The sequence below is a fragment of the Hemibagrus wyckioides genome, linkage group LG08, assembly GCF_019097595.1.
Source record: "Hemibagrus wyckioides isolate EC202008001 linkage group LG08, SWU_Hwy_1.0, whole genome shotgun sequence".
Classification (NCBI taxonomy): Eukaryota; Metazoa; Chordata; class Actinopteri; order Siluriformes; family Bagridae; genus Hemibagrus; species Hemibagrus wyckioides.
Genome location: NC_080717.1, coordinates 4,859,284 through 4,886,500, shown reverse-complemented (window position 1 = coordinate 4,886,500; position 27,217 = coordinate 4,859,284). Strand labels below are relative to the sequence as shown.

The window sequence follows — 27,217 nt, the reverse complement described above, 5'->3', positions numbered from 1 at the left end:
GGGAGCATGAAATTGTCCAAAATGTCTTGGTATGAAGCTGAAGCATTAAGAGTTCCTTTCACTGGAACTAATGGGCCGAGCCCAACCCCTGAATTCAATGATTTGAAGGGGTGTCCCAAAACTTTTGGCAATATAGTGTATATTCTTTTCCTTTCTGACACCGAGGTAGTGGAATGAACTTCCCTTAGATGTCAGAACAGCCGAGTTACTGGACGTCTTCAAATGACGGATAAAGACCTAGCTCTTCTTGATACACTTAAACTAGCTACACTAGGTTATGTATGTAACTCTGTTTTCTGAAAAAGGAACTTGACGCTGCGTAATGGCTGATGCTATTGGATGGGAACTCTTATTTTCCTCCCAACACAGTTGAACTAGTTCAGCCAATCAGCTTACACTGCCTTCTCTTATCATCTGCTGCTCTCTGGATGTTTTTGGTTTTTCGTACCATTCTCTGCACACAATCTGCCCGAATTCTTACATTTAATGAATATTATCCAAAGCACTTAACTGAACCATGCATTCACCATCGAACCTTGATCTTCACATGCCCAAGAAGGCTGTGAAATAGATTTTTGTAAAAGAAAATTCGGGGCAATACATATTAAGTGTAATATAATGAAATTAACTATTAACTGGTCTGGATAAAAGTCACTCGGACACCAAATTAAACACCTTCAGCTTAATATGGAGGTTCTTAGGTCATGTGGAGCAATATAGTGTGTGTGTGTGTGTGTGTGTGTGTGTTTGTCCTTGCGGGGACAATTGGCAGGTTCACATTAGGAAAACTGCTACAGTAGCTTGTATTTAAGATAAAATACACAATAAACAAGCATAGTAAGATAATTGTGTGTGTGTGTGTGTCTGTGTGTGTAAAAATGCCTTTATAACAATTAGAGCTTAAACAAGCAAAGTAAGATTATTTTGTGTGTGTGTGTTTCTGTGTCTGTCTGTGTGACCATGTGGGGACATTTGGCAGGTTCACATTAGGAAGAGTGCTGTTTATAAGAAATACAATAGCTTGAATTTAAGAAAAAATACGCAATAAACAAGCAGATTAAGGTGTGTGTGTGTGAGTGTGTGTGTGTGTGTGTGTGTGTGTGTGGAATTGCTTTTAGAACAGTTTAACAATTGGAGCTTAAATAAGCACAATAGGATAATTGTGTGTGTGTGTGTGTTTGACATTGTGGGGAACATTTTGGCAGGTCCCCATTAGGAAAACTGCTTTTATAAGAACTGGAACCTAAGCAGAGTAAGACACTTTTGTGTGTATGTGTGTGTGTGTGTGTGTTCCACTGTAAAGAGCCAAAAGGTACAACAGGACAAAGTGTAAACTAACAAGGTACAGAGGAGCTATTGTCAGAACCTCTCTTCAGAACAGCAGCACCACTAAAAAAAAAAAGAAGAGGTATATTTTAGGTACTCCATTAGCAACACAAGACAAGGTGTTGATGCACTCCGCAGGACTTAAAATATGCCTTTCTCTAGTATGTTTCCTTCAAAAACAAAGGTCCAAATGGATTAACTTTCACTCGAGGTGTTCTTAGCGTGTTGCCAGATGAACATTTCAGCTCATAAACAAGCCTCCAGGGGAGAGTTTCCATCCAGTTCTCCTTTAGGGAGTTAGTACTGTTGCTAGTTCCTAGTATTTGAGGGAAAAAAAGAAACTGTGTTATTATTTAAAGCAGGATGCTAATCCTCAGTGGTAGAATTCAGGTGGGTATATATTTATACACCAGAGCTCTATTGGACACTTGATTCTGATTGGTCAGGACATCTTGATTCGTATTTAATAGCTTCTTTTCATTTCTGACAGGAGTTCCAGCTGTAAGACCAACGACAGGTTCATATTACTGCTACTGTTAATGTTGTTGCTATAGCAACCAATTACACAGGGACGCCGCACAAACGGATTAAACGTTGTGAGGGTTTTCTGTCAGGAGGCGTTTACTGAACTTTTACGGAGTGAGTCTCCAGTGTAAGGCTAAAAAAGCTCTAATAGAAGGTTGGGTGCTATCAAGGACCCATGTTGGTCATTTGGGTTGAGGAGAATGGCCAGAGGTGAGTCGTGGGTGTGACTCAGTGGGGGGTCTTGTACAGGCTTCACAAGGAAATGAGGTACTCTGAAAGGAAAGGAGCGAATGGGAAAACCCCATGAGTTCCAAAGGAAATGTGTGGGAATGGTAAAATGGTAAGTGACCACAGGAACTAACTTGTTTAAGCTAAACCATAGTGTAAACAAAGTGTAGCTATAAATGGCTAAAAAAGTACTATGCATTGTGAGTGTCTGCAAATTGGTGTGGTATAAAAGGAATAAAACGCAGCACCTTGTGACCAAACGAGAACAAGGTGTTAATAATCAGCAGAATGATCCAGAACTGGAGAACACGAGGAAGTAAGAACTACAGGAAGTGAAATACACTATATTGCCAAAAGTTTTAGGACACCCAACCAAATCATTAAATTCAGGGGTTGTTTTTCAGGGGTTGGGCTCGGCCCCTTAGTTCCAGTGAAAGGAACTCTTAATGCTTCTGCATATCAAGATATTGTGGACAATTTCATGCTTCAAACTTTGTAGGAACAGTTTGGGGACGACTACTTCCTGTTCTAACATGACTGCACACCAGTGCAAAAAGCAAGGTCCATAAAGACATGGATGAGTGAGTTTGGTGTGGAGGAACTTGACTGGCCTGCACTTGAGTCCTGACCTCAACCCCATAGAACACCTTGATGGGATGAATTAGAGCGGAGACTGTGAGCCAGGCCTTCTCGTCCAACATCAGTGCCTGACCTCACAAATGCGCTTCAAGAGGAATGGTCAAAAATTCCCATAAACACACTCCTAAACCTTGTGGAAAGCCTTCCCAGAAAAGTTGAAGCTCTTATAGCTGCAAAGGGCGGGACAACTCCATATTACATTCATGTGCATGTAAAGGCAGACATCCTTGTCATGGCCTGGCTCACAGTCTCATTTCAAAGGTGTTCTTTCAGGTTGAGGTCTGGAGGTCAGTCAAGTTCCTCCACACCAAACTCGCTCATCCATGTCTTTATGGACGTTGCTTTGTGCACTGGTGTGCGGTCATGTTGGAACAGGAAGGGGTCATCCCCAAAGTTGGGAGCATGAAATTGTCCAAAATGTCTTGGTATGAAGCTGAAGCATTAAGAGTTCCTTTCTCTGGAACTAAGGGGCTGAGTCCAACCCCTGAAAAACAACACCTGAATTCAATGATTTCGTGGGGTGTCCCAAAACTTTTGCCAATATGGTGTATACTCAGTAAATCGTGAGTCCATAATCAGTACAGTCTCCATGTACGAGGGCTCTGCTGCCTCTTTTACACATCTTAAGGATTCAAGAAGGATTCCCTACACTCTCTACCTCCATTTCTCTCTCTATCTTTGTCTCAGTCTGTATCTTTCTCTATCTTCTGAATCTAAGAGTGTTTTTTACTTCTTTAACAGTCGATGAGCTCTTGAAACAGGACCAACATTTTTTTTGTTTGTTTGTATGTTTTGTCTTAAAGAGTCCATCCAGTACAGCAACCCAGTCAAAACAAATATAAAAAGACGAAACCACACAGCAGCAAACTGGCAGGAGATTCTGACCTCTCCTTGACCTTTATGAAATAGCCTTCAATAAGACTTGACCTAAAGATGACTTGTTTTACTTTTCTTCTTCCTGCCTTTTAAATGCGCTACTCTTTTTCTTTTTTCTTCTTTCGGTAGCCTCGACATGGGAGGCCGCTAACATGTACGCCTTCTACTCTGCATTTTGGAGAAGGAGCTTCGGACTAGATCCAAGATCAACAGCTATAAAGTGCTTTTATGCTTTTTGTTAAATGGTTTAAAGCAGCGGAGAAAGATTTATGATGACACAATTGCTCTTAGATACCACAGGATGGATTCACTCTATGTCTGGTTTAGTATTTTGTACTTTAATACTGTCATATTATTTTATGATTCTGCCGTGACGCTAATAGAAAATTTTAAAACAATAAAAGAAAAAGAAAAACAAAGGTTTCCACAGTGGGCTAGTTTATACAAATTCGAATTAGCGTTGTGGATTTGATGCTTATTTAGCCCGCCGCGCAAGCCGTCGTCCAGCCGAGAGGCACGGCATGAAAGAAAACGCGAGCCAATTATGATTAATAAGTCACTATTATCTACAGCTCATGTGGGTGTTACACACAATCTCAAATGCCATTTACAAATCTGGACTGAGTGAATGTGACAATTACGTGTTACTACACTGGTTTTTGGTGGATACTCGGCGCGCCGCCCGCTTCTCCAGACCAAAATAATTGATCACAGAAACAGATTCGCTCCAAAATTAGTCAGAGGAGACAACTGTCTCTTTCAATTCTGACTAATGCCACGATTTCAGCAGTCTCACACTGTACATGAATCAACATATTGCCCCATAACGTAAGAAAATACGCTGAAGAGCTTCTAATAATAAACCTACGATTGAAAGAAATGCTTACAATATCATTCGGTGCGATCATGACAGAACTGAATAAACTAAAACGAGGTCTCAGGATAGTTTTAGGTAAAGAAAAGGAAGTTAAAGCTTTCTGTAACTCTTCACACCAGCTTTTTGTTGATTATTTTCCTATAACCACACACCCTTCAGGTGATTTAAAATCCAAGCCCCATATATCAAACCTGCTTCAGTACAAAAGGAGAAATATAAATGCTAGGAAAGTGATTTCGCTTTACTGACGAAGGAAAACCACATCATGTGTCATGGTGATCACTTGGTCACATGACAATCTGGCCTATAGGACAGTGACCATCTTTAAAAATCAGCATAAGCGTCCAGCCTATTCACCCAACCGGTACTAGGTTGTCAGTCGCAAAGCCGTCTTTCTCCACCCATATCCTGCCTCCTTCCTTCTCAGATTCAGATCTTTTGCGCTAGGCGTTCCTATGGAAACTCAGAGCCGTTCCCCTTCTCCTGGGCGTTTTCCTCCTTTATTGGCTGCTCGGGAGTCAGGCGCTCGTGCTCAGAATAGACTAATCCATCCCTACACTCCCAACCCTGGATTCGCATGTACACACACACACACACACACACACACACACACACACACATATATATATATATATATATATACACCTCTGGACCCACATAGCACCACAACATGGCAGTGATGCTGCTCAGCAACGCAGTATAGCACACAACATGAATCCAGAAGTCAGTCACACAGATACAATTCAAAACTCATAAACACACAGATACTGCATTTTGTAGCATAGCGCTAATACAGCATAGCAAAACATCACAGTTCTATCATAAATTAATAACAAAAAAAACTCTATTCTCAGTGAGACTAGTTTTGTTCTGGAGATTTTTACCTCAGTATTTACCTCAGGAATCTCCTTCCGTTAAAAAAACCTGGGTCTCATGAGCAAGAACCCTTGAAAGGAACCAAAGGAGAACCTGTTTGAAACTAAAGATTATAATGTTAGTAATTAAAAAGCAAAAAAAAAAAAACCTGGCTAGTTGACTAAACCACACTTAGCCACACCTTATGTTTTTATGTTTTCAACTGCTTAGCAACATACCAATTTTACCTCAGGTTCAGTCTAGCTTTCAGCATTTTAGCAGGCATGCTAGCATTCCTCAGACATTTTTTATAATGAAAATATGTAGCTAAGAGGCTCATAAAGCATCCCCTGACATTCCAACATTATAAACAGTGATGTTTTCTAGAAATGTCTGAAGAGATTTTATAGCTTAGACTGTAAAATGCCACCACACACCAGATACAGCCAAAGTCAGCTAGCATGACAGAAGTTAGCTATGTTAGCTAGCTACTTGTTGCTGACTCATCTAAATTGTTGTTCACGTATGTTGTTAAGTGTGTGTTAACCTGCACAAACTGTTCGGCTAAAGCTAAACTAGTTTGACTGTCATTGTTTTTACCACATAAACTGTTTAGCAAGTACAAAAACTCTCTAGCCCCGGTGCTGTTAGCATTTAGCGTATTTTTCAGCATTGTTTGTGTATCCTTCTAATATAAAGTGAAAGTCTTGCCCTTCAACAACCTTCCCAGAATGCATCTATTATGTTTTAATGATTTCAGCCTCCTTTTTTTCAGAGCTTAGCTAAAAGAAAGCTTTCCTCACAATCCTGGAGGAACGCTACATGTTTTTCACTTTTACTGACCCTTTCACACTTTAAGGTATGAGACTTGAGTCCTGTTTTTTTTTTTTTTATTTCAGAAATAGCTTCAGTATTCTGTAATATTGTAGGTACATTAGCATTTCTTGTTATTGCTCACACTCATTAATGTCACGGTGGAGCTGAAGCTGATCCCAGGAACACACTGGATGTCCAGGTGATCTCAGACACATCTCTACACACACCAATTCATACTTAGGAATCTTTTTAAGTTGTAAATCTGAAACACTACCACCTGTACCATCATGCCTACCCAGCGGGGATATCAATTTGATGTCAAATATTAGTCAAGACATGATCAAGATGCTATAACATTATTTTAAATTCAGTTTGGAAGGCAATTTCTTCCAGTGGTAATTGGTTTAAAATAGGAAGTTAATCCTATACTGAAATTGGTTTATTATATATGTAGGCCAAAATGTTTGACGTTCAACTGACATCAAATCAATGTCATGTTTTAGACGTGAAATTGATGTCATATTGACATCACATTGACATCAATAATTCAGCTGTTTAGCACTTTTTCTTATAAGGCCTCATCATTTGGCAAAATGATGATTAAAAATATTTCGGACTGGTTATTATTTTTTTATTTTTAATGATACCATAATGCTGTGTAATTACAATACTGAAATTACTGTATTTTTTGTAATAATGTATTGCCAGTTAATTAATTTACAGTAGGCCTAATTTTTCACAGTGAAAATACCTTGACATTTCTTGTCTGAATATCAATAACAGGCATCCCTCCAAATTTGGAATTAATAATATTTATTTATTTTTATTATTCCCTGAAATTATCCCTTTTCGCATTGACAAATGCTTTCTCTGCTGTTCACCGCCACACCTGTAAATGGCACTTTGCAATGGGGGAGGAGTGTCGAGATCCAATTGAAGACTCCAGAATCAATCCTAACAATCCCTTCCCTTTCACATTAACGTGAACTTTTGTCAGGCTCACTGAGTCGCGCTGTGTCTTTTTATCATGTAGGTAAATGTGTTAACAACTCATAAAAATGTAGAATATAAATTATTTTGGGCAACTTTTAACACTTAGAAGAAAACGTTTTAATGAAATATGACTCTGTGCAAGGACGTTTGGTACTTTTTGTCTATGCTATTTTCCCACATTTTTATATCCTGTATTAGTTTAGCTTGCTGTGGCTTATGTGAACAGAGGACTTCTCATTGTATGGTGGCTTAGAGGTTAGCACTGTTGTCTCACAGCAAGAAGGTCCTGTGTTTGAATCCTGGGTTCGACATGTATATTAGGTTGGTAATTCTAAATTGGAATACTCACACAGAAGTAAGTATGTGGTTGTTTGTCTATATGTGTGACCCTGTGATGGACTGGCAGGGTGGGATAGGCTCCAGCAGACCCCTGTGACCCTAATTAAGAATAAAGCTGGTATAGACAATGGATCTGTTTGGTCTAAGAAAGTGTCCAAAAGGGCTAAACACTTGATAAATAAAATATTGCTTACTTTTGTGTCATTATTTTGGTGTTCAAAATAAGACCTCAATATGTGGATGTCAAATTGACGTCAAAAACTTGACGTCATTTGCATTTTTGACTTGTTTTTTGACATAATTTTTTGGCGTCAATTTGATGTCGTTTCGACATCAAATTGCCCACTGGGTAGGTTTCTTTAATTGTTTTTAATTTGTTTTATTTGTCATTCTTTCCTTTCTCAATCCTATATCCTTATTCTTATTTTAGCAGTCATGCATAGCACTCCTCATCATGGCACCTGTTAGTGGGTGGGATATATTAGGCAGCAAGTTTTGTCCTCAAAGTTGATGTTAGAAGCAGGAAAAATGGGCAAGTGTAAGGATTTGAGCGAGTTTAACAAAGGCCAAATTGTGATGGCTAGACCACTGGATCAGAGCATCTCCAAAACTGCAGCTCTTGTGGGGTGTTCCTGGTCTGCAGTGGTCAGTATCTATCAAAAGTGGTCCAAGGAAAGCTGAAACAGTGGTGAACCAGTGACAGGGTCATGTAGCGGTCAAGGCTTATTGATGCACTTGGGGAGTGAAGACTGGCCTGACTGTGGTCTGATCCAGCAGACGAGCTACTGTTGTTCAAACTGCTGAAGAAGTTAATGCTGGTTCTGGCAGAAAGGTGTCAGAATACACAGTGCAGGACGGGTCAGGGCTGTTTTTGTAGCAAAAGGGGAACCAACGCAAATTAGGCAGATGGTCATAATGTTATGCTTGGTTGATATTGCCAAGTGGGTGGGGCTTAACAACTGATTGTATATAAAATATTGTAAATTAGGATGTTAGTTACACAGCTTTGGTGTTAAGCAAAGATCTCTCAAGATCTTTGGATTTATTCATGATTATTTTTAACAGAATTCTTTGTCAACAATAAATGTATTTCAAAAGACAGACAAGTAAACTTTTATTGTGGCAATATAATCTGTCTATAGCTTTCAAACGAAAAGTGTAATATGTATATATGTATACACACACACACACACACACACACACAGATTAGCCATTATATTAAACCCACTTACAGGTCACCTGGTGTTAATGTTATGGTTGTAATGTATTTTACAGCTCATTTAAACAACTAGGCGAATTTTATCTTACAATTTTTCCTCAGTAATCCCTTTGACTGCCATACCTTAGCTTTTTAAGCTTTTTCAACTTCATGTCTTTGCATGCGTCTCTCTATCACAGACACCTACAGACTCTTCCCAGAATAATCTTCTGAATTATATGACAGAACCTTCCAGATCCCAGTGTGACAGCTCCAGATGAATGATAAATGCCCAGCCTGGTGAAGAAGGCAGAATTCGTTTGAACAGCTTCAGCACATCGTCTCTTCTTATCTAATAAATCTAACCCCTCCCTGTCGTTCGGAAACCCTCTGATTACTTTATCATGTTGCAGCATGCCTCTTGTTCTGCCCCTTAACATGCAGGATCATAAACGGAGTGTGAAGGCTAACACATTCAGAGCTGGCTCGACCCCATCGATCACACGCAGCAAGAGTCCAGCCAGCGCCATAGTAACAGGCCCGGCTTCACCTACAGGCCGAGCGTCTGAAACCGAATACCTCATTCTCTCTCAGCACTCACACTCATACACACACACTGAAGCTTAATACTACATAATCCAATCCTTTCTTCATTTCTGTCAACTGCTGAGAGAGCTTAAGGTCCCTTACGTTGGTGGAAAGCAGCAAAAACACTTGCAGATATCGAGGACCAAGAACAGGTCACCTTTTAGAAGCAGTTTATTCTCACATATTCACTGGGGAATATAAAGAACATAGAAAGGGTTGGACAGATAAACCACAAACCATCTAGGAGCTCGTATACACCGATCAGCCATAACATTCTAAGCACTGACAGGTGAAGTGAATAAGACTGATTATCTCCTCATCATGGCACCTGTTAGTGGGTGGGATATATCAGGCAGCAAGTGAACATTTTGTCCTCAAAGTTGATGTTAGAAGCAGGAAAAATGGACAAGTGTAAGGATTTGAGCGAGTTTGCCAAAGGGCCAAATTGTGATGGCTAGACGACTGGATCAGAGCATCTCCAAAACTGCAGCTCTTGTGGGGTGTTCCCGGTCTGCAGTGGTCAGTATCTATCAAAAGTGGTCCAAGGAAGGAACAGTGGTGAACCGACGACAGGGTCATGTACAGCCAAGGCTCACTGATGCACGTGGGGAGAGAAGGCTGGACCGTGTGATCCGATCCAACAGACAAGCTACTGTTGCTCAAATTGCTGAAGAAGTTAATGCTGTTTCTGATAGAAAGGTGTCAGAATACACAGTGCAGGACAGGTCAGGGCTGTTTTGGCAGCAAAAGGGGGATTAGGTAGGTGGTCATAATGTTATGCCTGGTCAGTGTATATGCATGTGCACAATATATAGCCAGATGCTGACTAATGAGCAGGTGGTAACTCAAGTGGTTAAGGCTTTGGGTTGTTGATCAGAAGATCAGGGTTCAAGCCCCAGCACTGTTGGGCCCTTGAGCAAGGTCCCCAACTCATGGCTGACTCTGCACTTTGACCCCAATCCTCCAAGGATGGGATATGCAATGAATGAATTTCACTGTGCTGTAATGTTTATGTGACAAATAAATGCTACTTATCTTATTCTGAGGCCTTAATGGTGCTTGTATTAGACGTTCACGTTCAGTGTTATTAGTCTAACCTTCATATGACAAATTTGAAAATAGGAATATGTTATTTATAACACCTTTTAAAGTAAACAAATGATCATCTTTGATGGTACCAAAAAGTAGAAAAGAGGCTGCTTGAGACCAAAACATTGTACGTAATAGTATTAATTGAAAATGAATATTAATTGAATATTTCTTCAGTTGAGTACAGTATGACTTCATCCTTCCTTAGATAAAATTACAGGTTGTAGAACACACAAACAGTGAATAAAACTAAAAGTGAAAATTAGTTTAAATTTTAAAAGCCAAAAAAAACCTCTAATTCACGTACTTTCATTACACAACAGCAGTTTTGCATTTTAAACACCCTAAAAAATACGCAGACAAAGCTGACCTCTGGAATGAAGGTCTGCAGCCAGCGGGCTGGTGGGAGGCTTCTTCACGGCAGCAGAACGGTACACGACGTGAGGACGACCGCCGCCACCGTCCTCCTGCTCCATCACATCATGTCCCGTCTCCACCGGCTCGATGAAGAACTCCTCCTTCTCGGTTCGGATCATCCCCGCCTGAGAAGAAAGAGAAACAGCACATTACACTGGGGGATAATCAGTCACGAGTCACACTACTTTGTAAATGTGAATAAATATATTAACACTCCAGCGTGATTCGGAAAAAAAGCCCTGATTCAGATTGGACATAAGATCTGACTGTGGTTCAAATAAATCAATATTTAACAACATTCCATAGTAAGAAATCATTCACAGGGACTTGTATGATTGACACTCGACATAATCCAAGCCTATAGCGGAAGTGACCAGAAAACACTTCGAGGCACGCTGCTGAAGAAAAATTATTTATAATAATAATAATAATAATAATAATCATCATCAACCAGATAACACTCTGAGACGTGCTGTTGAAGGATAATAATCAATAATAATAATAATAATAATAATAATAATAATAATGATGATGATAATAATAATAAACCAGAAAACACTTTGAGCCATGCTGTTGGAGGAAAATAATCAATAAAATTAATAAAAATATATATAATAATATATATATATGAATAAAAAATAATATACACACACATATATATATATATATATATATATATATATATATATATATATATATATATATAATATTATTATTATTATTATTATTATTATTATTGGTTATTTTCCTCCAACAGCATGGCTCAAAGTGTTTTCTGGTTTATTATTACAATAATTTAAAAAAAAACAAAATAATTTGAGACATGCAGATGAAGCAAAAAAAAACAATAATAGAAATGTAAAAAAAATATTATTAATCATCATCATCATCATCATCATCATCATTATCAACATACCCCAGAAAACACTGCAAGACATGCTGTTGTAGGAAAACAATTAACTAGAAAAAGAAGAAGAAGAAGAAGAAGGAGAAGAAGAAGAAGAAGAAGAAGAAGACAATAAAACATAATCAGCGTGGATTATTTTTCTATCACCGCACTCCCTGTCCTGTTTTCTTCCTCTAAACACAAGTCTATGTTTCTTTCTGGCCACAAGACTGATTTTAAAGTCCAAAAATATTCCAGCAAACATTGCCAGAATAAACAGTGCCCTTTTTATTACTACGACTCCTTAGGGAAATATATACTTAACATTTCTGGAAATCTATATAACAGCTTTAAAAGGACTCCAAAAAGCCAAACAAGGCCAAGTGGAAATAGAATAGAATCTAACACAAAGAGTGTATTGTGCATTTCGTTAGCCTCAGTGTGTTAACCTTTGTTTGTGTTCCTGGCTGCCGGAGAAAGAATAAAAACAGCTAGCAGTTGCCCCGTAAACGCTGTACTTGTACCAAAATCTGCTCTTTCGTACACACTTTCCTCACGGAATATGATATTACAGAACCACTTTTTGGCTACAACCTGCTTTATAGGGATACATTTATGTCTAATGCAACTGTACGTGAATGAAAAGTGTCTTTTTTATACCAGACTCGTATAAATCAATATTTATACTTTTATGTCTCACTTAACTGCTTCACATTCACTGATTTGCCCAGTCTGTATCCAGAGATCCGCCCTCTTTGCTCAGTAGCCCCACCCACTTCACCACGCCCCCTCAACATGTTACAGTAGTGAGATATATGTTTAAAAAAATTTGCTCTACATTGTGCGGTAAATATCACAAATTAAGATTTGTAAATGAACTGGGGTTTATTTGATAACTTTTAACTTTTAAATATGTCGATACTTTTTAAAAACCTGTTAAATATTCTTTGTTAAATTGGCCTAATAAAACTAGTCTAGTCTGAGCAGCAGCATAACAAAGTGCATGTAAGCTTTAAATTTTTTTTTTTTGGCTATTTTATTTATTTATTTTTTTATTATAAATGTGAATTAAAAATAGCGTAACTTTATGTAAATGTGACAACTACTTTTTATTTATTTATTTAATTTATTTATTTTATGTCTTTTTAACTAGTATTAAAAAGTAAAAAAAAAACTGACAGAAATAAACTACTATTCAGTCCATTAGGCACCAGGATGAAAGGTTTAAAATAATTTGACAAAGGTTCGACTATGATGATGATAATTATCATCAAAAAGTTGCACACTGACCCAGACATGGACAAATGTGTTATTTTATTACTGTCCAAAGGCTAGCAGGCGGTACATGTGCTAATTGGTAAAGTCATGTTCTATCTTGATATATTGTTAATATGTGCATGTGTGTGTTTGTGTGTGTGTGTGTGAGAAGCAGCTGACGCTTCCTCTGACATGATCCGCAGTGAGAGCGCAAGGCTGCACCCTCACTCGAGCATGGCTGGAGATCACAGTGCAGAAACGTGCTAAAAGATCCGTATGTCAGCCCAAGTTATGTAAGAGGCCTCAGAAGGCCGTCTACCCTGACTGACCTTCTCCTCTTTCTGCAGATGAAAAGAAAGAGAAAAAAAGAGTGAGAGACGGAGGAATAGAGGCCATCGGGTGAGATATGTCCTGCAGGGGTAGGTGAACAAGTGGCACCTCGTGCTAGTAACGGGAGAGAACGATAGATAAGGTCATTTCAGGGCAATGTAGCTATTAGCGCGATCCTTCTTCTTTCATTGTCTTCTCTCTCTCTTTCTCTCTCTGTCTATCTATCTCTCTTTCCATTTCTCCATCTCTCTCTCTCTCCAATTCCATCTGTCTGTTTAGACTGATAATTACCAACCCTCCTGACAGCCGCTGCGTGCCATCCATGAGGGAGACACACACACACACACACATATACACATTGACATGCTCCACGCATGCTCATGCTTCTCATTTTAACAGGACGAATAAAAAGAATAAATAGTTTTTTTTGCAAACGTTTCTCTAGAACATTTTCTGCATATTCTGCAACACATAACTCCCCTAATTGCTGACAAAACATATATGTTATACCATGAACCAGGTAACTTACAGTTTTGCTATTCTACCATTCTGCATCATCCTGATATTAAAATGTGAGAACTGAGACACAGGAAGTTTAGCTAAACTAGCTTGCTATGCCTAAAGCTAGCAGCTAGTGACTTGAGTTAGCTTGCTAGTATGACCTCTGCAGCAGTAGCTACTTGACTCTATCTAGCGAGGGTCAATAAAAAGTAAACTAATTTTAGTTTTGTCTCAAAAAGTGATTGATCATTGAATTTATTGAAGCTAGCTAACATTAGGCTAGCTATTATGTCATGAAAACCAGTAGCTAGGTTTGATTAGATGAGTGTAATTATTGTCTAACTTAATATGAAAAAGTCTGAATTTGCGTTATTAAATAATAAACAATAAAGGGAGGGAGGAAGGAAGGAAGGATGAACGAAAAAAGGAAGGAAGAATGAAGGAAAGAAGGAAAGAAAGAGACCAGAGACCTAGCCCTGACCTCGCAAACTGTCTCTCTTTCTCTCTATTTATGCTCATCCCTTCATCTCTGGCCGGTCTGATGGATAAACGCTGCAGCGCATGAGGCACTCTCACTCCAGAATACCAAGCAGTGGGCAAGTGGAGAGACGTGTCAGCCAGGAGAGATGACAAGAGGGACTCGGAGACACGGACATATCGATCTGAGGAAGGCAGGGAGGGAGGGGACGGGACAAGGCTGTGCTGTGTGCTGTCCCCAATGTGTTCAGAGGAAGTGCTGAATAAAACATCAGGGACCTTCTGGAGCTGAACAGAACAGCGTGTTCACTTCCAAGCCTGGACTTAAGAGACAGGAACTAAAGCTTGGAAGACAGAGACAGACACAGGGACATGTCCCAGGCCTCTAATATGGCCTCCGGTTGCTTCTTTAGCCAATAATGTTAAACTGCAGATCTGTTAGCAGGTTGGAGACATTTAAAGAACTCACTCGAGACTTTCCAGAAACACGTATAAAAACGTCAGCATTTAGAATTCGGCACGTTAGACTACGCACTATACAAAATATGACATATGCACTAGGTACTATATTCTAAACACATCATCTAAACACTAATATACTCAATACTTCAGAAAACTCAGAGACTCTTATTGTCTTTCATTACAGCTGTCAATCAAACAAGGGGGCGGGGTAATAAACATAATTTAATCTTTCTTAGTACCGCCCACACTATGGAAATTATCAGTGACTATTTTTTTTTTAACTACTTGCACTTAATTATCCTGGTTATACAGTATATTATTTATTTATTTATTTTTATTTTATTTATTTTTTATTTATCTATTCTGTTTAATTATCAACTCTGATGAGTCTAAAGGTGTTAATTCATTGTTTATAACAGCAGTTCTGACAATCAACAGTGTAAAATATAGTAGGTAGATAGTAATAGTATAAATTACAGCTGTACATTAATGTATTATCATGCTTGTCATATATAATGTAGACATATTCAAAAATTTCAAAATTTGCCATTTTTTTGCTTTATTTTGCAGAAAACTAATTGAATTGCTGAAATTGCGAATGCAGGATATTTCTTTTAAACTCTTAGCAGTAAGGTTTCTAAAAAAAAAAAAGAAAAGAAAATATTTTCAAAATTTAAAAAAATTCAATATGAAATGTGCATTTTTCAAAATTCGAATTTAAAATTTAATTTTGAGGTTTTTTATATTTGAAATTAAAAATTGAGTTTTAAAATTCTTACAATTTTGTTATTCAAAAGTTGTATTTGAATTTTGCATTTTTCAAAATGTGAATTAGAATTTTTTGAGTTTTTTTATTGTACATTTCAAATTCAAATTTAAGTTTTTTCCAATTTTGAATTAGAATTTTTTCTGCATTATTCAAAAATTGAATTTGAAATTAGCTTTTTTAAGAATATGAATTTAGTTTTTCAAAATGTGAATAGAAAAAAATCTGAAAAAAATTTGAGTTTTTAATGTGAAATGTAATGAGTTTTAAAGTTGCATTTTTCAAAATTTTCATTTAAAATTTGATTGAGTTTTTCAAAATTTAAATTTGAAATTCTATTTTGAATGTTTCATCATTGTAATTAAATTAGCTAAATAATTCACTTAGCTGTTGCAACACTAACTCCACAAGCTTCCTGTCCACCACCATCACACCAACCTGTCCTTGATTATTTTCCTTTAAGGGCACCGCTCCAAGCTTTTTATTCCTAACATATGATTCAAATACAATTCCTTTAATTATTATATTATTATTCGTATAACTGAGCCATTAACGCTTTTCATTCCATCTATTTCTCTGTGTAGTGACTGCCTCTAACATTCTGCTCAATTTATTAAATTATAGAACTAAGCAGTTTGGAGAATTAAGTGCTTTTGTGCTCGGTGTCTCCGCTGGCACTTTAATTCACATTGTTGAAGCTTACACTAATTTGTCAAGCACATCGCAAATGTTTAGTTGACATCGTTTGTCAAAACACCTCCTTGATGCCAGTGTGTGTGTGTGTGTGTGTGTGGATTTTGCAGGCAGACATTTTGCATTCTTAAAATTAACCAAAGTGCAAACTTAAGAATGTGTTGAGAAGTGACTTAAGTGTACTCGTTCTCCACAAAACTCCATCATACAGTCCTGTCTTGGTTCATACTTCGCTCTAGAAAGCAATCGGCTTGTGTCAACTCATTAGACTGAATGTTTTGTCTGCGTAATTACTGATCCCGTTAGCATGAGGTGTAATGTCTGAGTGTCTTGCCGTGATGATTTCCATGACATCGCCTGTTCTTTCAAGGTGAAAGCGGCCTGAAAAAGACCAGTCGTGATTTTGAACAGTGGGGCGTCTGACAGCGAGGGCCGCGCCAGCATGATATTAGCCGAGGTTACTTTTTTCTCTCTCTAACACACACACAGGCTGACACATCCAGAGGAATATGTTAGCGCTGCAGCCCCCTGAAGCTTCATGTTTCAAAACTTTCTGGATGACCATCAAAATACTGCACTTTCATCAGAAGTAAGATGAGGGAGGAATCAGGACAGCCAGAGCATAATAAAAAGAGACAGACCTCTTTTCCTGTCAGTCCCTGTGAAGGAGGTGTGACCTCTATACCTGTCAGTCCCTGTGAAGGAGGTGTGGCTTCTATACCTGTGGAGTAGCTTTAAAGGAGTCGTGGCCTCTATACATGTCAGTCCCTGTAAAGGAGGCGTGGCCTCTATACATGTCAGTCCCTATAAAGGAGGCGTGACCTCTATACCTGTCTGTCCCAGTAAAGGAGGTGTGGCTTCTATACCTGTGGAGTAGCTTTAAAGGAGGCGTGACCTCTATACCTGTCTGTCCCTGTAAAGGAGTCGTGGCCTCTATACATGTCAGTCCCTGTAAAGGAGGCGTGGCCTCTATACCTGTCAGTCCCTGTAAAAGAGTCCTGGCCTCTGTACCTATTAGTTCCTTATAAAGGAGGTGTGGTCTCTATACCTGTAGAGTACCTGTAAAAAAATGCATGGCTTCTGTACTCATTAGTTTCTGTAAAGGAGGCATGGCCTCTATACTTATCAGTCCCTATAAAGGAGGTGTGGCTTATGTACCTGTGAGTCCCTGTAAAGGAGGCATGGCCTCTATACCTGTCAGTCCCTATAAAGGAGGTGTGGCCCCTATACCTATCAGTCCCTGTAAAGGAGGTGTGGCCCCTATACCTGTCAGTACCTATAAAGGAGGCATCTCCTCTGTACCTATCAATCCCTGTAAAGGAGGTGTGGCATCTGTACCTGTCAGTCTATGTAAAGAAGGTGTGGCCTCTATACCTGTCAGTACCTGTAAAGGAGGCCTGATTTCTGTACCTATCAATCCCTGTAAAGGAGGCATGGCATCTGTACCTGTCAGTCTATGTAAAGGAGGTGTGGCCTCTATACCTGTCAGTCTATGTAAAGGAGGTGTGGCCTCTATACCTGTCAGCAACAGTGAGATGGTGTTGTTTCTGAGCCTGTTAGTCAAAGTGGGAGGTGTGGGGTGTGTGCTTGGCAATAACAATGATAGAGGAGTGTCCCTTTCAGTCTCACAGAAGGAGGTGTGGCCTCAAAACGAATCAACATTTTACCAATGACACTGACATGACCAATCAGAATCCAGAACTCAGCAGTGTTGTGGTAAAAGAGAGAATATTGACACGTTCATTAAGTAGATAAGTAGATAAAAGACGACATAATCTTCCAAAAAATGTGTAAAAAGCACTGGCATGATGATGATAGACTCAGTTGGGATTAAAATTTGGATTACACCCATGCGAAACTAATCCCAATTGAAAAGCTTGATAGTCTGGGAAAGAAAATGATGTGCTCATTGTAAAAACGGCCTAATCCCATTTCCTCGCAGATTCTCCCATGCAATAGGAAGCGGACATGATTTAAGAGCCCTTCTGACCTTTTAGCAGGCAGGAAGCGGCGTCAGGGAACGATGGCGCTGAAGAAGGGACGAGAATTCATTTAGAGGGAGCTTTAATTGAAAGCACACACTCCTGTGCCAGAAGTAATTATTTGGCGAGAGAGAAACGTTGCTTTGTGCGAGCCAGAATATGACAAGGAGAAAAAGAGCCCTCAGTGAGAGCACACACACACACACACACACACACACACACATGACTGGGCCATAAGGAGAGAAATTTCAGCATCAAGTGCATCAGACATAAACAGAGGTTAAAAATGTGAGTGCATGAAGTGTGTGTGTGTGTGTGTGTGTGTGTGTGAGACTGCACTATGTGTTTGGATAAGTATGTGTGTGAAAGTTAACCTCAGTTTCTCTCTCTCTCTCTCTCTCACTCACACACACACACACACACACCTCACACAAATCATGCTCCCAGTCATGGATCTTCTTCTCATCCCTCAACTTAGACTCAATTTTTCACCTGCAGGTGTCAGAAATTTCTAGAATAAAATATTTTGGCCAGCGCGACGTCGTTCCATCGGAAACACAGATCTCAGCGTTGACATCATTCTTGCTCACTTAAGCATCCTGACCGTCCTACTGTTTCACATTCACGGCCAAGAGAAAGTTCCAAAAGCCACTGATGTAACACACACACACACACACACATACACACAAACACACACACACACAGAGGAAAATGTGACATCAGCATGCATCTGGCTGAACTCTACAGTCTGAGGGGAAATTTTTACTCCACTCTCTGAATGAGCATTTATACCAAGTGGCTAAAGCTGGATGGGTGAGAGACATAAGCAAGCAAGAGCGAAACGGAGAGAGAGAGAGAAAGAGAGAGAGACAGACAGAGAGAGAGAGAGAGAGAGCACAAGACAGAGAGAGAGAGAGAGAGCTCAAGACAGAGAGAGAGAGAGAGAGAGAGCTCAAGACAGAGAGAGAGAGAAAGAGAGAGAGACAGACAGAGAGAGACAGAGAGAGAGAAAGAGAGAGTGAGAGAGAGAGTATATACATTCTTCACCTGTATATACAGATCAGCTCTCAGGCATGTCATAAATTCCACCTGCAGTTCACTTTTATTGGGAAGAAAAACTTCTGGACTTTTTTTTTTTTTTTACGCTTCAGTAACTAATCACAGACATGGAGGAGGAAGATGAGAAAGACAGAGGAAAAGGAAAGGAAAAAAAAACTGTCTGCCTCATGGCCGTCTTACGGAACAGGTACGAGTTTCAAAACAGATGAAATCACAGAAATGACACCACATCTGTCCCGGATCTTCTCTCTCTTTATAAACGCTGTGTGTTTAAGGAGTGACGTGTAAATGCAATCTGAGTACCTGTCTATCTGAATACCTGTCTATCTGAATACCCGTCTATCTGAATACCTGTCTATCTGAATACCTGTCTATCTGAATACCCGTCTATCTGAGTATCTATCTAATTCCCCATCTATCTGAATGTCTACCTAAGTCCCTGTCTATCTGAATACCTGTCTATCTGAATACCCGTCTATCTGAATACCCGTCTATCTGAGTATCTATCTAATTCTCCGTCTATCTGAATGTCTACCTAAGTCCCTGTCTATCTGAGTACCTGTCTATCTGAGTACCCATCTATCTGACTAAATGTCTATCTGAGTACCCGTCTATCTGACTAACTGTTTATCTGAGTACCTGTCTATCTGAATAACTGTCTATCTGAGTACCTGTCTGAGTACCTGTCTATCTGAATAACTGTCTATCTGAATGTCTACCTGAGTACCTGTCTATCTGAGTACCCGTCTATCTGACTAACTGTCTATCTGAATAACTCGCTACCTGAGTACCTGTCTATCTGAGTACCTGTCTATCTGAATAACTGTCTATCTGAGTACCCATCTATATGAATAACTGTCTATCTGAGTACCCATCTATATGAATAACTGTCTATCTGAGTACCCATCTATCTGAATAACTGTCTATCTGAGTACCTGTCTGAGTACCTGTCTATCTGAATAACTGTCTATCTGAGTACCCATCTATATGAATAACTGTCTATCTGAGTACCCATCTATATGAATAACTGTCTATCTGAGTACCCATCTATCTGAATAACTGTCTATCTGAATGTCTACCTGTCTATCTGAGTACCCATCTATCTGAATAACTGTCTATCTGAATGTCTACCTGAGTACCTGTCTATCTGAGTACCTGTCTAACTGAATAACTGTCTATCTGAGTACCCATCTATCTGAATAACTGTCTATCTGAGTACCTGTCTGAGTACCTGTCTATCTGAATAACTGTCTATCTGAATGTCTACCTGAGTACCTGTCTATCTGAGTACCCGTCTATCTGACTAACTGTCTATCTGAGTACCTGTCTATCTGAATAACTGTCTATCTGAGTACCTGTCTGAGTACCTGTCTATCTGAATAACTGTCTATCTGAGTACCTGTCTGAGTACCCATCTATCTGAATAACTGTCTATCTGAATGTCTACCTGAGTACCTGTCTATCTGAGTACCTGTCTAACTGAATAACTGTCTATCTGAGTACCCATCTATATGAATAACTGTCTATCTGAGTACCTGTCTGAGTACCTGTCTATCTGAATAACTGTCTATCTGAGTACCTGTCTGAGTACCTGTCTATCTGAATAACTGTCTATCTGAGTACCTGTCTGAGTACCCATCTATCTGAATAACTGTCTATCTGAGTACCTGTCTGAGTACCTGTCTATCTGAATAACTGTCTATCTGAGTACCTGTCTATCTGAGTACCCATCTAGCTGAATAACTGTCTATCTGAGTACCTGTCTATCTCAATAACTGTCTATCTGAGTACCTGTCTATCTGAGTACCCATCTAGCTGAATAACTGTCTATCTGAGTACCTGTCTGAGTACCTGTCTATATGAATAACTGTCTATCTGAATGTCTACCTGAGTACCTGTCTATCTGAGTACCCGTCTATCTGACTAACTGTCTATCTGAGTACCTGTCTATCTGAATAACTGTCTATCTGAGTACCTGTCTGAGTACCTGTCTATCTGAATAACTGTCTATCTGAGTACCTGTCTGAGTACCCATCTATCTGAATAACTGTCTATCTGAGTACCTGTCTGAGTACCTGTCTATATGAATAACTGTCTATCTGAATGTCTACCTGAGTACCTGTCTATCTGAGTACCCGTCTATCTGACTAACTGTCTATCTGAGTACCTGTCTATCTCAATAACTGTCTATCTGAGTACCTGTCTATCTGAGTACCCATCTAGCTGAATAACTGTCTATCTGAGTACCTGTCTATCTGAATAACTGTCTATCTGAGTACCTGTCTATCTGAATAACTGTCTATCTGAATGTCTACCTGAGTACCTGTCTATCTGAATAACTGTCTATCTGAATGTCTACCTGAGTACCTGTCTATCTGAGTACCCGTCTATCTGACTAACTGTCTATCTGAGTACCTGTCTGAGTACCTGTCTATCTGAGTACCCGTCTATCTGACTAACTGTCTATCTGAGTACCTGTCTAACTGAATAACTGTCTATCTGAGTACCTGTCTGAGTACCTGTCTATCTGAGTACCCGTCTATCTGACTAACTGTCTATCTGAGTACCTGTCTAACTGAATAACTGTCTATCTGAGTACCTGTCTAACTGAATAACTGTCTATCTGAGTACCTGTCTAACTGAATAACTGTCTATCTGAGTATCTGTCTAACTGAATAACTGTCTATCTGAGTACCTGTCTGAGTACCTGTCTATCTGAGTACCCGTCTATCTGACTAACTGTCTATCTGAGTACCTGTCTAACTGAATAACTGTCTATCTGAGTACCTGTCTAACTGAATAACTGTCTATCTGAGTACCTGTCTAACTGAATAACTGTCTATCTGAGTACCTGTCTAACTGAATAACTGTCTATCTGAGTACCTGTCTAACTGAATAACTGTCTATCTGAGTATCTGTCTATCTGGACACTGCAACACAAATGGAGCATGGACCGCACATGTGTAACTTTCCTTACTCTGAGCTCTCAGTGTGTGTGTGTGTGTGTGTGTGTGTGTGTGTGTGAGAGAGAGAGAGAGAGAGACAGAGAGAGAGAGAGAGAGAGAGAGAGAGAGAGAGAGAATTCACCTTTATCTGATATGTAATATTTCCAGAAGTGTGGTGAGTGTAAGTGATTTGTGTTGCAGTGTCCTACACAAACCCGCTGTGTAACGTCATAGGGATAAAATGTGAGTGAAGCTTTACTCCTGTGTGCCATAAACCACTTCATCCTCTTCATTCCTCCCACATCTGCCTGGCTCTCCTCCATCACCGAGGAGTGTGTGTGTGTGTGTGTGTGTGTGTGTGTCTGTGAAAACAAATCAAACTGTGATTAGTGCTGCGTTCTGATTGTGTATTAATCTCTGACTAAACTCTGAGTGAGTGAAAATCAGCTCGGTCCGGTTCAGAGCCAAGGAAATAAACAGGAAATAAACAGAAAGAAAAACAGGAAATAAAAAGGAAGAGAAACAGGAAATAAACAGGAAGAGAAACAGGAAGAGAAACAGGAAATAAACAGATAAAGGTGAATTCACACACACACACATATTATATATATATATATATATATATATATATATATACTATATATAGAAATATTCCACTACAGTTATCCTTAATGATTCTTTTAGAAGATCTCAGTTATAATCATTTAAAAAATACGACTCATTCTTTCCTTTTAAACCCAAACATAAAGAAATTCCAGTTTCCTCCTCCTCCTGATGCTCCTGCTTCACTCCTGTCCACGCTGAACACACTCTTTACCCCTGGATAGTTTACCAGCTGAAACTGTCTCATGTGCAGCCCAGTGAACGTCCTGACAAATGACCCAATCCTGCAAGCAGATGTAAATCCCTCCCCTAAAGGTCAATGTGCTTCTCGCTTCTCCATGGAAAGAGCTCAGGCTCTACATCACTTCACAGCATGGAGCTTCAAGACACACAGAGAAGCTGAGATGTCCATCATCCTACACATCATCCTGAGCTCTGGAAAACGAAACACCTTCAGAAGAATCAGATATGTGTGGCAGGAAAGAAACAGGAAATAAACAAGAAGAGAAACAGCCCAAGAGAAACAGGGGTGTGTGTGTAGGTAAGAAAAACAGGAAATAAACAGGAAGAGAAACAGGAAATAATCAGGAAGAGAAACAGGAAATAATCAGGAAGGGAAATAGGAAATAAACAGGAAATAATCAGGAAGAGAAGCAGAAAATAAACAGAAAGAGAAACAGGAAATAAACAGAAAGAGAAACAGGAAATAAACAGGAAGAGAAACAGGAAATAAACAGAAAATAACCAAGAAGAGAAACTGGAAATAAGAGGAAATTATTTTTGTATCTATGTGTATATATGCATCTGTGTGTGTGTGTGATTCTCTATGTGTGTAAAGGTATGCTATATTTTTTGCTATTTGTGTGCTTCTGTGTGTGTTTCTGTGTGTGTGTGTTTGTGTGTTTTGTCTGTGTGTATATATTTGTGATGTGTGTGTTTGTTATGTGTGTGCATCTTTTTTGAGTATATATGTGTGATTGGTGTGTTTGTATGTGTCTCTACACATCATCCAGAGCTCTGGAGAAGGAAACACCTTCAGAAGAATCAGATACATACAGTCTAGAAAACACTTCCCATGGTGCAATTCTTTCACATTTCTGGCACTCAGCAGACGCCCTTATCCAGAGCAACTTACATTTTTATCTCATTTTATACAGCTAAGGGTTAAGGGTCTTCCTCAAGGGCCCAGCAGTGTCAGCTTGGTGGACCTGGGACTGGAACTCACCTTCTGATCAGTAGTCCAACACCTTAAACACTAATACTGGTTCATCACTGTTTTAGGAACTGCCTCTAGGTTTGTCTTTGTGTACATATTGAGATACTTTTTAAGCTAGCTACTTTTTATGATAGATAGATAGATAGATAGATAGATAGATAGATAGATAGATAGATAGATAGATAGATAGATAGATAGACAGACAGACAGACAGACAGACAGACTCTCACATAATCTATGGTTTCGGACCAGTACTCTAAGTACTAGATCGGTGCTTGGACCCCGAGTCATCGCTTCGGTTCATCTCTGACATAAAGACCTAAAATAATATTTTCATATAAACATTTACAGAAAGTTTCTTAACTCAAGTTATTCACTCTTGTTTTTTGTTTTTTATATAATTTTTTTTTCTTTTTTTCCCCCATCCATATCTATCAGCCCCATCAGGTGCACCTGTAACCTAGCAACAAGGAAAGATATCATCCCGCCCTCAACCTTCGCTCACAGTGGCAGCTGGAGGCTGACAGCCAATAAAACACGAGGAACTTCATCTCCTGGGGGACCGATCGACCAATCTGTGAGTTTCACAGGACCTGTTGAGATGCATATCTTCCTCTCTGTGTCTCTTACACACACACACACACACACGGCCCCACCCTAAAAGCAGGAAGACGAGATCACAAGATCGGTGCAGATATAGAATACAAAAACATACTCTCACTGACAGCCAGGCTTCACATCACAAGTCTTCTGTCGTTTTTAACAAAATATATATACATTCCTTGCGTATCCGATTAACACCCATGTCAGTCTGTACGCAGGTATTAAGCAGCCATCGTTTTGCAGAATTGTGCACCAGTGCTGAGAACATTCATCTATTCCATCTGCTCTGACTCACAACCTGGTCCATGTGTTATTTATTCCTCCGTCGGTCTAACACACACTCGGCTCGGACGCCATCGCCGCACACAATTAGCTCGCCTTGTAACACAACACAGCGAGGGGAGCAGGCGTCAGCTCATAATCAAACCAATACTATGGTCAGTCATGCCACCTCCGGCTGCTTCATTAGAGCCCGATCGCTCAGTTTTCCCCTCTCCCTCGCCGCCTCGGGCCCAGACAAATTAACCCCCGCTGTGCCGCCCACTTCCAACCAGACGTCCCTGTTTAATAAGCCGTCTGCAAGGACAGCGACTCTTGCATATATACGCTGTCAGCAAGAGCATTCGACGACGACAAAAAAAAAATGCTGACCATACGAGAATTTGGGGTTTACGCTGACGCGCACCGCAAGCGTTTTATTTATGTTTGGTTTGTTTGTTTTTTCTGCATAAGTCATTAAGTAATTAGGTAAAAATGAGAACAATGAGAAGTGAGGATAATTTCTGAACACCATTTAATTATAAGACATAATTCCTACGCTATGGTTTCCATGGTAACAGATCATTCACAAGGTCACAGGTTCGTTCACCGTCTAGATAGATAGATAGATAGATAGATAGATAGATAGATAGATAGATAGATAGATAGATAGATAGATAGACGAACAGACGGGCGGGCGGGCGGGCGGGCGGGCTGACAGACAGACAGACAGACAGACAGACAGACAGACAGACAGATAGATAGATAGATAGATAGATAGATAGATAGATAGATAGATAGATAAAGGTAGACAGACAGACAGATAGATAGATAGATAGATAGATAGATAGATAGATAGACAGACAGACAGACAGACAGACAGACAGACAGACAGACAGATAGATAGATAGATAGATAGATAGATAGATAGATAGATAGATAGATAGATAGATAGATAGATAGATAGATAGATAGACAGATAGAAACATAAAAGTTGATATGATGAAGAAATGAACACTTTTATTAAAATCAATGGGAGGAGTCTCCAGGTCCAGCACTCTGAAACAGATGGAAACTGTTCCTTTAGATTTTCCAAGATGGAGGACATTGTGCTTTACGGCATTTTGTGTTATTAACGTCAAAGAAAGTGAAGATATGACTGGTTATAGCTGCTATATTATAAGTTATAACAGGAAGTAGCTTGTTCCAGGGACGGTACAACAAGTCGCTCTGTAATAAATGTAAAAAAAAAAACCTCATGTCAACTGTCACATCTGATATATAACGTCCTGCTGTTACCATAGCAACAATAGCATATTAGAATGATCATTGAAATATAAACCTTTACTTATCAACCTTCCAACCAATCAGAATCAAGATTTCATCAGCACTGTGATATGATACACAAATTATTGTCACGTTCATCTCTGCCTTATACTCATCATTAATTCCTTATATGGTGATGTTCACCCAGGAGATATCTCTGTAATCTACCCAGTGATCTACATCTACATTTAACCTGTCTCTCTCTCTGTCTCTCTGTCTTTCTTTTTTTCTTTCTCTCTCTTTCTCTCTCTCTCCCTCCTCTTTCCTTCCTTCCTTCCTTCCTTCCTTCCTTCCTTCTTTCTTTCTTTCTTTCCCTCTCTCTCCCTTCTCTTCTTCTTCTTTCTTTCTTTCTTTCTTTCTTTCTCTCTCTTTCTCTCTCTCTCCCTCCTCTTTCCTTCCTTCCATCCTTACTTCTTTCTTTCTTTCTCTCCACCCTTCTTTCTTTCTTTCTTTCTTTCTTTCTTTCTTTCTTTCTTTCTTTCTTTCCTTCTTTCTTTCTTTCTTTCTTTCTTTCTTTCTTTCTTTCTTTCTTTCTTTCTCTCTCTCTCTCTCTCTCCCTTCCTTCCTTCCTTCCTTCTTTCTTTCTTTCTTTCTTTCTTTCTTTCTTTTTCTTTCTTTCTTTCTTTCTTTCTCCCACTCTCTCCCTTCTTTCTTTCTGTTTGGATTCTTTTTCTTCCCCTCGAACTAAAGAAGCCACAGGGATGTAGTGGAAGCGTCAGCTCCTTCTCCAGCGTGAGTTCTGTGATGTTTCGATGAGAAAAGTCTTTACCCCGTCTCCTTCCGTCTCACAGCATCACTGTTTATCTGCTGCTGTTCATTATCCTGCTCTTAAATCTGACAGAGTTTTGGGGAATGAAGTGAGAGACAGATGTTTTCTCTTACCTTCTTTTTTATTGAACACTGAGGGTTTTTTTTTTCTTTCTCCCTCTCACTTTTCACAGCTTATTAAACACCAGATCAGAGCAGTTACCATATAAATTACACAGGGTTTGTTTTTGGGAAAAGGTGAAGACATGCATCAGGTTAGGGATCTAAACCAGTACCAGTATTCTGAAATCCTTCAGATTGAACAGATAAAATGGTCCAA

General features: G+C 39.3%; 1 protein-coding gene across 2 annotated transcripts in view; it reads right to left on the bottom strand.

The window, feature by feature from the left end:
* The window catches only part of LOC131357673 (A disintegrin and metalloproteinase with thrombospondin motifs 2-like), a 140,193-nt gene that overhangs the window by 80,211 nt on the left and 32,765 nt on the right, over window positions 1-27,217 (bottom strand). For both annotated transcript variants that reach the window (XM_058396854.1, XM_058396855.1), the window contains one exon: window positions 10,720-10,891. In XM_058396854.1, coding sequence (XP_058252837.1) covers window positions 10,720-10,891 — 172 coding nt within the window. The remainder of the gene's footprint in view (window positions 1-10,719; window positions 10,892-27,217) is intronic.